The 13622-nt window shown below is 44.4% G+C and overlaps 1 protein-coding gene across 2 annotated transcripts in view; it reads left to right on the top strand.

Annotated features, from left to right (window-relative positions):
• Positions 1-13622, top strand: part of AHNAK (AHNAK nucleoprotein) — a 97527-nt gene that overhangs the window by 49699 nt on the left and 34206 nt on the right. For both annotated transcript variants that reach the window (XM_081281292.1, XM_081281291.1), the window contains exon 5: positions 4987-5074. In XM_081281292.1, coding sequence (XP_081137418.1) covers positions 4987-5074 — 88 coding nt within the window. The remainder of the gene's footprint in view (positions 1-4986; positions 5075-13622) is intronic.

The following is a 13622-nucleotide window of genomic DNA, read 5'->3' as shown; positions in this document are numbered from 1 at the left end:
ACAGGAACTTACCTCAACATTGTAAAAGCAATCTATGCTAAGCCTCAGGCTAGCATCATTCTGAATGGAGAAAAAATGAAGGCATTCCCTCTAAAATCTGGAACAAGACAGGGATGCCCTCTTTCACCACTTCTGTTCAACATAGTTCTTGAAACACTGGCCAGAGCAATTAGACAGACGAAAGAAATTAAAGGCATAAAAATAGGAAAAGAAGAACTTAAATTATCACTATTTGCAGATGACATGATTCTATACCTAGCAGACCCAAAAGGGTCTACAAAGAAACTATTAGAGCTAATAAATGAATTCAGCAAAGTGGCAGGATATAAAATCAACACGCATAAATCAAAGGCATTCCTGTATATCAGCGACAAATCCTCTGAAATGGAAATGAGGTCAACCACTCCATTCACAATATCCTCAAAAATAATAAAATACTTGGGAATCAACCTAACAAAAGAGGTGAAAGACTTATACAATGAAAACTACAGAACCCTAAAGAGAGAAATTGAAGAAGATCTTAGAAGATGGAAAAATATACCCTGTTCATGGATAGGCAGAACTAACATCATCAAAATGGCGATATTACCAAAAGTTCTCTATAGGTTTAATGCAATGCCAATCAAAATCCCAAGGGCATTTCTTGTAGAAATAGAGAAAGCAATCATGAAATTCATATGGAAAAATAAAAGACCCAGAATAGCAAAAACAATGCTAAGCAGGAAGTGTGAATCAGGTGGTGTAGCGATACCAGACTTCAAACTATACTACAGAGCAATAGTAACAAAAACAGCATGGTACTGGTACCAAAACAGGCGGGTGGACCAATGGTACAGAATAGAGGACACAGAAACCAACCCACAAAACTACAACTTTCTTATATTCGATAAAGGGGCTAAAAGCATGCAATGGAGGAAGGATAGCATCTTCAACAAATGGTGCTGGGAAAACTGGAAATCCATATGCAACAAAATGAAACTGAATCCCTTTCTCTCGCTATGCACAAAAGTTAACTCAAAATGGATCAAGGAGCTTGATATCAAATCAGAGACACGGCATCTGATAGAAGAAAAAGTTGGCTACGACCTACATACTGTGGGGTCGGGCTCCAAATTCCTCAATAGGACACCCATAGCACAAGAGTTAATAACTAGAATCAACACATGGGACTTACTCAAACTAAAAAGTTTTTTCTCAGCAAAAGAAACAATAAGAGAGGTAAATAGGGAGCCTACATCATGGGAACAAATCTTTACTCCTCACACTTCAGATAGAGCCCTAATATCCAGAGTATATAAAGAACTCAAAAAATTAGACAATAAGATAACAAATAACCCAATCAACAAATGGGCCAAGGACCTGAACAGACACTTCTCAGAGGAGGACATACAATCAATCAACAAGTACATGAAAAAATGCTCACCATCTCTAGCAGTCAGAGAAATGCAAATCAAAACCACCCTAAGATACCATCTCACTCCAGTAAGATTGGCAGCCATTATGAAGTCAAACAACAACAAGTGCTGGTGAGGATGTGGGGAAAAGGGTACACTTGTACATTGTTGGTGGGACTGCAAATTGGTGCGGCCAATTTGGAAAGCAGTATGGAGATATCTTGGAAAGCTGGGAATGGAACCACCATTTGACCCAGCTATTCCCCTTCTGGGTCTATTCCCTAAAGACCTAAAAAGAGCATACTACAGGGACACTGCTACATCGATGTTCATAGCAGCACAATTCACAATAGCAAGACTGTGGATGCAACCTAGATGCCCTTCAATAGACGAATGGATAAAAAAAAATGTGGCATTTATACACAATGGAGTATTACTCTGCATTAAAAAATGACAAAATCATAGAATTTGGAGGGAAATGGATGGCATTAGAGCAGATTATGCTAAGTGAAGCTAGCCAATCCCTAAAAAACAAATGCCAAATGTCTTCTTTGATATAAGGAGAGTAACTAAGAACAGAGTAGGGAAGAAGAGCATGAGAAGAAGACTAACATTAAACAGGGATGAGAGGTGGGAGGGAAAGGGAGAGAGAAGGGAAATTGCATGGAAATGGAAGGAGACCCTCAGGGTTATACAAAATTACATATAAGAGGAAGTGAGGGGAAAGGGAAAAATAATACAAGGGGGAGAAATGAATTACAGTAGAGGGGGTAGAGAGAGAAGAGGGGAGGGGAGGGAAGGGGAGGGGGGATAGTAGAGGATAGGAAAGGCAGCAGAATACAACAGACATGAATATGTCAATATGTAAATCAATGGAAGTGTAACTGATGTGATTCTGCAATCTGTATACGGGGTAAAAATGGGAGTTCATAACCCACTTGAATCAAAGTGTGAAATATGATATATCAAGCACTATGTAATGTTTTGAACAAACCAATAAAAAAAAGAAAAATAAATAAATAAATAAATAAATAAATAAATAAAATAAAAGGAAAACCCATAAGAACATTTAAAGTTCTACACCATTCAATTTCCCGCCCTCTTCCCCATCTTTTTTTTCTTTGGTGGTACTGGGGATTGAACCCAGTGCTTTGTGCATGCAAGGCAAGCACTCTACCAACTGAGCTATGTCCCCAGAACCTCTGTTCCCATCTTAAAATCATTTATTTATTCTTTCATTTTTCTTAAGCTCTGTATTCAAGATAACATGAAAATAGTGGCTGTGAAAGGATTTTCCTCCTTGAAAATGTTCTCTAAGAATGGCATTTGGTTGTGAATAAGATTTCCTCTCTTTCTGCTTGACTGCCTCAACATCAGTTAGAATCATTGAGTGCCTTAATAGCAATCTGTGTTGGATGGAATCAGATCTCCACCCAGGATGGCTGGACTTTGTAGTGGCTCCCTCCTAACAGTTACCGAAGACAGTATTCAATGCTGTCACTGTACTTTAGAGGGAAGCTATGATTTTTTTAAGGCAGTGTGACTTATTTTGATGGCTCCAGATTAAATTTGTATTGTATTAGAAAACCATTTGCTTGATGATTTGATTTTTATTTTCTAAAGTAAATGGAAACTGAATGTTTCTCTGTTCTTTATTTTTATAGCTATTATAGAATCTTTTTATGATATTACAATTATTTCTAAAATAGTTTGTTTTTGGTCGTGAATTGCACAGACAGAACACCGTGAAGCAGTCTGTATATTTAGCTAAGAACCATCCCTTCTTCAAGATAACATCGAATCTTGAATATGCTGACAGTTTGGTTGGGCTTTGACTTCCCCACCTCCCCATCTCCATTTTTTAATTTTTCTAACGTACGCAGCAAAACATGGATGGTTTATAGCATAGTATATAGTATGGATTCATGAGACCAGTTGGACTGGGTTCAAACTGCAGCTCTGGCCAGGCATAGAAGCACACTCCTGTAATCCCAGAGACTCCGGAGGCTGAGGCAGGAGGATCAAAAGTTTGAGGCCAGCTTCAGCAACTTAGTCAGAACCTAAGCAATTTAGCAAGACCCTGTCTCAAAATAAAAATTGAAAAAGACTGGGGTAAGATGAAGGCAGGTGGGATTATGACAGCACATATCTCCTGGTTGTTGTAAGGCTTTAACATACAAGTCATAACTGGCTCTGTTTGGCATGTGGTAAGGGCTGATGTGTTTGTCATTATTATCTGATTATTGTTTTTGAAGGAAAAAAACATTTCTTTCTTTGGTGTTCTGGACTTATTCTGAGATGCATTTTTATAACTGAAAGCCGGATGAATTAAAAAAAAATAAAAAAAAGAAGAGTCCTCAAATGCTTATTCAACCAAGCCTTTCTGGAAAAGGCAAGATTGTTTTTGTAAAATAATTCATATTGGATTTATCTCTTAGAATTTTTGGAAGTTTGTGACAAGAAAGAATCAGTGGGATGGGATTAATTTATGGACAGTTTTCAAGAGCCTTGGAAGTGTTCATGCCATTTGTTATTAAAGAGATGCAATTATCAATCTGTTATTCATTCATCATTTATCTATCCAAGTAACAAACGTTTCCAGAATGCTGGGAACACTCTGCTAGGCTCTGGGACACAAAAATCTGTTTTTTTCAGCCCCTTAGGAAAGTCTAATGAGGAATTTACTTATTATTTACGGGGGAGAAAAAATTTAACTGGCCTCAACATTCTCCCTGGCTCCACAAAAAATATGGAGATAGGGAGAACAGTGTGTCTGTAGAGAGGAAGTGTGAGTCTAAAAATTCACTGATTTGAAGTTGAAGATCCTGACTTATGCATCAATCTCCAAGTTATTTCCTCCTGGGGAAGAGAATTTCTGGGGATGATAGCCAACTTGAGTAAAGACCTGAAAAGCCCCACCTATTAAAGCTATTGACAGCAAACCAGGTTTCCATGTTGCCACCAGATGCAATTGGCTAGGGAATCCTGTTGGCGGGATTGTCTCTCCTTCCTGATGGTACTTGTCCCTCCAAGAGGGTGGCGACCCTTGGATTGGAACCCTGCCACATCAGGCTTTAGGAACTTCTGGCGGAGTTTATTGGTTGTTTGCCCTGTCCCGTGGAAGCCAGCTTGGTTCTGCACAGAGAATGGATACTCAATGGACAGTAATTGATGAGTCCCCCAATCCTGCTTCCTGACACATTACTCATTTGACAGCACATTGTTCTTCTGTGTTCAGTTGCGTGCTCTTGCTCTCTTTCTACCATTGCAAAGTCCTCGAGGACAGAGACTGGGTCCTCTGAATCCATGAGCCTCAGATAACATTGTCTCCTTTGTGTGAGATTCACTGAACTTGCCCAGAAGGATGTCTTTGAGCTTGTGCTGGGTCCCTTCTTAACATCCTTTGTTATCTCTTTTATAGCCAGAGCTTCCAGGCAAGGGAGGAACTTAGTCTGGGCCAGGGTGTGTTGGGGTGGCGTTGGAGGGATGGGGTGTCTGGTGTTTTATATGCTCACAGTAGGCATTTGAGAAATGTTAATCGGTTGGATGATTCCCCGAGTGACTCTGTAATCATCTTTATCCTTATTGTTAGAGCACACCACAGTCATCAACCCCGGGATGCAAAGACCAGAATAAATCCAAGGAAGCCACCAGCCAAGCAGGGGCAGTTTCAAATGCAGGTGAGAGAAGTGGGGGGGGCGGGAGACTGAAAGACTGATAACCTTAATTACAAGAACAATACCCAGAAATAGGGCTCAGGAGAGCACCTACAGATGACAGCACCTTGTGGCACTAGAAATCCAAGACCTCCTTCTCTCCTTCCAGCTTTTGGAAAAGCCTGTAGGAAATGCACTTTCTACCTACAAATCACTCCAGGACTCTCAGAGTTTCTCGCTTTGTAGGGCTGCCATGGAACATCCAGATGCATTCAGGGCAGGATCTGTAAAACTCAAGGTCATGGTGCAGCCGAGTCCAAAGGCTTAGAATTGGAGGGTTGGAATCTATTGCTAGCTGAAGAGTCCACCAGAGTTGAAGTCAAAGCCTTTCTGATCATATAAAGGAAATGCTTTCCCAGGTGGGAGATGCCCATGTAAGGGGACAGAAAGGACAGTGTCCCTGAGGGGAAGAAGGGACTGTGGGACATCGAAGTCTTGTATTGTAGGGAGTTAGATGGGGACTCCTGCCCAGTTGAGGCCATAGTTATCTTTTTTTTGCCTTGAATAAAAATTAAACTTCTTTTGGGGGTTACTTGCAAACATATAAGAATCAGGAAATTTCGCAGATAATATGGGAATTTATGACTTCTTAAAATTTCATAATATTCTCTGAGCCTGCATCCCACATGACAATGTCAGCTCTGGGACTGGAGTGACTGCACTGTCCCTGGGGAAATGGAGTCCAGGTTCCTCCCTATCCACCCCGAGGCCCCTCCCTCCTCCATCCCAGCACCCTGTAGTGCCTTGGCCTCTGGGCTGACACCTCCAGGGGCCTGGGCATTCCCTTCCTCACCTCTTCTCTCCCCAGCACCCCATCTCTGCCCTGGATGACTGTTTCTGTAGCAAATACTCAGTAACCCGTCTCCCCTCCTCAAGCCCCACCCTGTTTTGCTCTGATTATTTCCTCTACCCAGAGACAAGGCTCACTTACTGGAGAGGGTCACCTATTCTTTCTGCTATCTTTTCTTCCACTGCTGAGCTTAAATAGCGTCAGTCTAAAATTATAAAAAATAATAATAATAATAACAGATCATGTTATTCCCCTCCTTAAAATTCTTCAGTAGCCCCCTGTGGCTTGCAGGGTACAGTTCATGTCCTTAGCTTAGCACACAAGGCCACTGTGATCCCCTTCCACTGCTTGCCACAGGGCACCCTTCATTCCAGCCATACCAAAATGCTTGTAGGTCCCCCAGATCTACCACGCTGGTCCATGCTTCTGTGCCTTCACGAAGACACGTGGTTGCATCTTCTCTGTCCTGCATAGCCTGCTGCCCCATCTCTTACTGGTCCTTTGAATCATCACCCCAGGCCCATCTGAGCCTCCCAGTTTGGACTCAGTGCCCCTTCTGTGTCTACCTGAGTGCCTGGGCCTCCCTGTCTCAGCTCCCAGAGTGCCAGGCTTCTAGTAGCCTCCACGTCAACTGGGGGCCTGGGAGGGTCCTCGGCACAGGATGCCTGGCAAATAAAATAGGCAGATAATGGTGAAAGCTACTGGCTGGCTTCCCAGCGTCACGTGGCTGGTCAGTGCCTCGTGCCCTCTGGGAGCAAGTTCTGGCTTCTCACAGGGTTGGCCTTCCCAGTGCGGCACTCACTGCTTCTATGATTCACTTCAACATTAAGTTGGTGACTTAGAGGGGATCCTGTTCCTCTAAGGACTTGCACTGCATGCTATCCATTTCTTGTGCATTTATCGATCACTATGAAGAGCCCGATGCTGCAAGAGTCAGAATTAAAGCAGCCAGTAGTAGGGATTCTGATTAAGTCCTGGAGCTTAGAGAAACGTGTGTGTGTTTTCGTCCTCACGAGCCTTGGCTGAAACTAAGGAGGAAGATTACAGTTCCTCTTGCCAGGGACGCCTCTTTTCCCTCATCAGGGACATTTCCTTAGAAACCAACTTGCGTGTCCCTCAGTTTGGTGGACTTTGAAGCTGGAGCTTCGTGTAAACATGGCTCTGTTGGAATGCCAGACACCAGCCTTTCCTACCCTGCCGTTAGACTTCAGCTCTCTTGAAGTCAACTTCCGCAGGGGATTCTGCTATTTCCCTGAACATCTAAAAACTCATATGAATATAGAGAGACTGAGTGGGTTTTCTCGGGGTAACAGCACAGTAAATAAGCAGAAAATCAGAGTCACTGCTGGACTTGGAGGTAAGGCTGTTTAGCTCAGGCCAGCAGAGCTCTGGCTGATGACACAGTGTCCTGAACGTTCTAGAAAGTTTTAAGTGTGGGATGTCCAAAAGTTAAAGCTGCAAACCCATCCGGGGATGGAGCCTGGTGGGAGGAGCCGGCTCTGGGACAGACCGACTGCTGGGCTTGGGTCTTGTTTCTGCTACTCTACCCTCAGGCTGGTTCTGGCTTCTCCGTCTGTGAGGTCAGGGAGGCCACAGCACTTCCCTTATATGATGCTGTGAGGATTGGTGCGCGTACACAGCTTAGGGCTGTGCCTGACACAGTAAGTGCTTAATAAATGCTAGCTGTTGTAATCACACCCTTTTACCAGCTTTGCATGGGAATGTCATCAGATTTCCCTCGCCATCTGTGGTCCCCAGTGCCCCGATCCTGTTTCAACTCCCTTGCTCATCTGGCTTCCCTAATCGTTCTATTCTAGACATATTCTCTTTCATCTTGTTATTTTTTTCTGAAACTGCTTCTATTTCCAACGTGGCCCTCCCCTCCCACTGATCTGCTTCTCCCTATTCCAAAGCCCTGTTGGTGGGATATTCCCGTACCTGCTGTTAACCACAGGAAAACTCCAGCGTGGTTTCTCATTTGTATTTGTCTTTATAAATCTCGGAATCCTTATAGGGCTTTGCCAGTGAACGGATATTTAAAATCTCTACTTAAAAAAAATGGTGATAACATGCATAGCATATAATTTGCCATTTGTTCCTACATTTTATATTTAAATCCATTCTGCCACATCCATATTATGACCTTGGTAGAAATTTTGAAATAGCTGGGTGTAGTGGGGCATTCCTATAACCTCAGTGATTTGGGAGGCAGAGGCAGGAGGATGGTAAGTTCGAGGCCAGTCTCAGCAACTTCATGAGACACTGTTTCAAAATCAGAAATAAAAGGGACTGGGGGTGTAGCTCAGTGGTACAGCACTTCTGGGGCTCAATCCCCAATACCCCAAACAAACAAAAAAACTGAAATAACAAAGTTATTTTAATGACTTTTTGGTTTATACTCATGAAGTACATTCACAATGTTGTATGACTGTCAACAGGGTCTGGCTAAATTGCTGAGGCTGACTTTGAACTTGTGTTCCTCCTACCTCACCTCCCGAGTCACTGGGGTTATAGGCTTGCTCCAGAAGGTATTCCATCTTCCTAAATTGAAACTCTAACTCCCTCTTCCCTCTCCTCCAACCCCTGGCTACAACCTTTCCACTTTCTGGTTTTATGAATCCGACTCCTCTAGGTCATCTCATGTAAGTGGAATCAAATGAGATTGGTCCTTTTGTGTCTGGCTCACTTTACTTGAATAACATCTTCATGGTTCATCTGTGCTGTAGCGTGTGTCAGAATTTCATTTCTTTTTAAGGTTACTATTCGGTGCATGTGTTTGCCACATTCTGTTCATCCATTCATCGGTTGATGGGCTTTCAGGTTGTTTTTACCTTTTGGTTGTTGTGAATAGTACTGCTATTTTATCTGTTTATCTTTTGTCTCAATAAAAGTCAAGTTGCTCAGGATAAAGTTGTGACGTCATTCTGGCCTCCTCTTATTCTTTTACACTAGATACACCATTAGCAACTCCACCCGCTCTACCGTCCGTATCTAGAATCTGGTCCCTTCCCCATCTCTACCACTGCTGTCTCCCTCTGAGTCACTGCAACTCTCACTTGAATTATGGTCACAGTTTCCTAACTGGTCTCCCTGCTTCTTTTCATTTGGTCCTGGGGGTTGAACTCGGGGGTGCTTTATCATGGAGCTCCATTCCCAGTCTTTTTCATTTTCTTTTTTTTTTTTTTATTGGTTGTTCACAACATTACAAAGCTCTTGACATATCATATTTCATACATTAGATTGAAGTGGGTTATGAACCCCCAATTTTACCCCAAATGCAGATTGCAGAATCACGTCGGTTACACATCCACAATTTTACATAATGCCCTATTAGTAATTGTTGTATTCTGCTACCTTAGTCTTTTTCATTTTCATTTTTATTTTTTTGGTACAGGAGATTGAACCAAGTGGTGCTCAGCCACTGAGCCACATCTCCAGCCCTTTTTGCTTTTTGCTTTTGAGACTGACTCTTGCTGAGTTGCTTAGGGCCTCACAAAATCACTGAGGCTGGCCTTGAACTTGTAATTCTCCTGCCTCAGCCTTCTGAGTCCTGGGATGGCAGGCGTGTGCCACCACATCCGGCTGGTCCCTGTTTCTATCTTGGACCCCTCTGGTCCCTTCTTACCATGGCAACAAGGTTGATCCTTTTAAGGCATCAGTCAAATAATGTCATTCCTCACTCCTGACCTCCTTCCATGGGGCCTATCTCACTGTGAGGCATAGCTCAAGAGCTGGCTGTGGTCCAAGGCTCCAAAATGACCTGGCTCTCCCTGTTTTTCTCACACCATCTCTCCTGCCCTCATTGGGCCTTCTTGCTGTTCCTTGATCCAGTTGGCAAGCTCCCACCTCAGGGCTCTTGAGTGCTATGAACTACATCTGGAATGTCCTTCCCTGTGACAAACCCTTTACCCTACAACATCACCTCATGTGGAGTAACTAGCCCTCCTTCCCCTGATGCCAGGTACCACCTATGCTTTTATTTATTTATTTATTTAGGGTACTGGGGATTGAACCCAGAGGCACTTTACTACTGAGCTGCATCCCCAGCCCTTTTAATTTTTTTATTTTGAGATAGGGTCTCGAATTCACGATCCTCCTGCCTCGGCCTCCTGCCTTGGCCTCCGGAGCTGCTGGGATTACAGGTGTGTGCCACCATACCCGGCTCCTCTGTGCTTCTTATCGCTTTCTTACTCTCTCCGTCTACTTATTGCTCTCTGGCACATATCAGTTCCCTAACGTATTCACCTTCTTCTCCCTCGCTGGAATGCAAATCCCGTGATGTCAGGGCTTTTGCTTCCTATCCTGTTTTCGCTTTTTGGGTCTCAGCTTTCCATCTATAAAATGGACTAGAGAATCTCTAAGTTCTCTTCTATCTCCGACATTGCACTTGGTGAGATAAGTCAGGAAGCCATGTCCATTTGGACACTGGGAAAAAATACTCTGTTAGTGCCAAACTCAGCACACTGCCAGTGAGGAATATTAATAGCAACGGCATTGACGAAGGTCTCTGTTCGAGGTTCACCTTCTCTGCTGGGATTGACTGGATCTGGAAGTGGTTTTGAAGTGTTGAAGGTGACTTGTTAGGAGTCTACACAAAATCACATCCCATCTTTATCCCATTTGCCCTGCCTGACTTTTCTTCTTCTTGTTTAAGGAAATATGACTTTTTATTTTTGCCATACTGGGTATTGAATCTAGTACCTGTGCCAGGCAAGCACTCTACCACTAAGCTACATCTTCTGTCTTTTTAAAAAATTTTATTTTGAGACAGTGTCTTGTGAAGTTGCCCAAGCTGGTCTTGAACTTGCAATCCTCCTACCTCAGCCTCCGAAGTATCTGGGATTACAGGCGTGCACCATCGCGTCATTTATTTTGGTAATTTGCTATTATCTCTCTTTGAAATCCACAAGGAGAAGACTTCCTTGTTTAAGACTGTGTCCCCAGGCCTTTGGAACAGCATCTGTCATTTAGTGAATAACTATCAATTTCTACTGAATGATGTCCTCTGCTTGAGGTCCTGTGGAAAGTGCTTTATACTTTAATCAATATGTGCACGAAGCAAGTATTATTATCAGCCTTATGTGATTGCTGAACAAGCAGAGGCTTCACACAGTTGGATAAATTGAGTGTAAATGTCAGAGCCGGGACCTGAACCAGGTGAGTGAGACACCTGCTCAGCTTTGGCACCAATCATTCTTAGGTGGGCTAGAGTAGTAAATGTATCGCGGCACAGATGGATTATATTATAGCTCTGATTTTTTTTGTGGCTCTCGGGATGGAATCCAGGGCCTTGTGCATGCCAGGCAAGTGCTCTCCAACTGAGCCACACCCCAGCCCACAGCTCTGATTTTTAAATCCCTTCTTCCCAACCCTGCTCTGTGCATGCCTTTCCTGGCTCTGACTCTACAGAGAACACCTGTGCAGATCATTTTGGCACAGGGCAAATTTCAGATTGGCTGGTTCAAAAGGGATCTTCCAGTTCCACCACTCCCCTCCCGTTTAAACCTGAAGAAACAAGCCTGAAAGGTTGATGACCCCTAACTCCTGTGTCATTCTGAGCTGTGTATTGATTCACAAGTCGGCTGCAGCGTTTGGGTAAACCAGAAGGCCCAAAGCCCGCCCCACCCTGGTGATCATCTAATGGCCCTGTGACCCTGGGCTTTTGAGGTCTCCTGTGGCATGAGTACAATTTGCTTTTAGAAGAGGCAGAGGCTGGCTGAGGTCCCCACCTTTGACTGGGGCTGTCTTTGGGAAGTGCTTCTTGGTATGAAAGCCACATCTTTCATTTTGGTGCCCAAATGCACCAGGAGGATGAGTCTTGTCTTCATGTTCCTGACAGTTTGTCCCCATTTTTCCCTCCTAGGTCTCTCTTTTTTTTTTTTTTTTTTAGAGAGAGAGAGAGAATTTTAATATTTATTTTTTAGTTCTCGGCGGACACAACATCTTTGTTTGTACGTGGCGCTGAGGATCGAACCCGGGCCGCACGCATGCCAGGCGAGCGCGCTACCGCTTGAGCCACATCCCCAGCCCCCTCCTAGGTCTCTTAAGGGTTAAATGGTATCAGGAAGAAACAGGGTGAGTTTTCCTGCTTATCCTGCACATCAGGAATGAAGAATATTTCAAGTTCATGAATGAACTAATGTATATTGATGTGTCAGTTATAGATAAAATTTTCTGGTTCCTTTTTGTCACATATGACACTGCAGTGAACGGTTAAAGATATACTCCTGTGATATGGCCTCTGTTACAGTATGAGCAGAAAATTGGGGAAAGGAGCCAGATGCCGTGGCACACTCCTGAAATCCCGGCTACTCGGGAGGCCGAGGCAGGAGCATTCCAAGTTCAAGGCCAGCCTGGCCAACTTAGTGGCCAACCCCCAAATAAAAAGTGGTAAAGGGCTGGGGACCTAGCCCATTGGCACAGCACCCTGGGTTCAATCCCTGGTACCATAAAACAAAGCAAAGGAAACGAAGAAGACCAAAACTCAGAAAACTAGGGAAAGAGTGTGGGGGAGGAACAGCGTAGCTGGTTAGAATAAGAGCCCTTATCAAAGGCTTTGTATGTATCAGCCATGACACAAATGTTTTATGTGACTTTATTTATTTATTCCTCACCATAACCCCGTGGAGTAGGTGCAGTTATATCCCCATCTTGCAGTGGGAGAATCTGAGTCACAGAAGGATGAAGTGACTTACCCAAAGTCCCAGAGAGCTGGGCAGAGGCAGGATTTGAGTCCAGACTGGCTGGCGGCACAGTCCTTTCTCTTCCTGGGTCCTGTGGCCTTGATGAAGGCTTCATGAAGGAGGAAAGACCTAAGCTGGGCTTTGGAGAAGGACAGGCCCCATGTCGTGGAGACAATCTGAGTGGTGGCCCAGGGAAGAACAGGGCCCAGGTGAGCCAGTTAGTTCCCCAGGGAAGAAGAAAGTGACCTCAGCCAGCAAAGGGCATGTGTTGGGAGCAGGGGACGATGGTGAGGCTGGAGGATGAGGACAGAATAGAAAAAGTCTTAGCCTCTAGGCGGAGGGATTGACTGGATCTGGAAGTGGTTTTGAAGTGTTGAAGGTGACTTGTTAGGAGAGAGGTTTGGGGAGGTTTCTGGGTGCCAATGTTAGGTCTGGGGGAAGAGGCGTGGAGGCAGGAAGAGGCTCTGAGTCTAGCGCGGGTTGGTGCAGGGATGAAGAGGGAGCCCATGACACCTTCCTTCCCTTGCAAGTTCGCTCATGATGAGAATCAGCCCAGCAACTGCCCACCTGCTCGGTTTTCTTACAGTAATGCATGGAAGGAGCCAGAGGGCTTTGGGGGGAAGGTGCTGGGCCTTCTTCGGTGGAGTTTTCCCGTGGAGGCTGTTTCCCGCCCAGCCAGGGGCCGCATTGCATTCCGACCTGGTCAGATCAGAAAGCAGCAAATCCAGGGGGGAGGTTTCTTTCTTTTTTTTTTCTTCCTTCTTAAACTGAGGCAGAATTCCTTGCATAGCAGAGAGCTCAGGAAGGAAGGCCCTGTTCGGGGCTAGAGGTCAGAGCTTGAGTTCAGGGCCCACGTGGAAAGGGTCAGGCCCTTCGATGCTAAAAACCAAATCTGCTGGATTCGTTTCCGAGTTAATATACCTGGAACGAGCTGGGTCAGGGTCAGTGATGTAATATAACCCTTGATCTTGATTGTCTCCCATCCTGAAAATACCAGCTGCTGAGTGCGTTTGGAGGAAAGATTGGAGTAGAGGGTACT

The sequence above is a fragment of the Spermophilus citellus genome, assembly GCF_964194105.1.
Source record: "Spermophilus citellus genome assembly, chromosome: 2".
NCBI lineage: Eukaryota > Metazoa > Chordata > Mammalia > Rodentia > Sciuridae > Spermophilus > Spermophilus citellus.
This window is presented reverse-complemented; position numbering and strand designations above follow the sequence as displayed.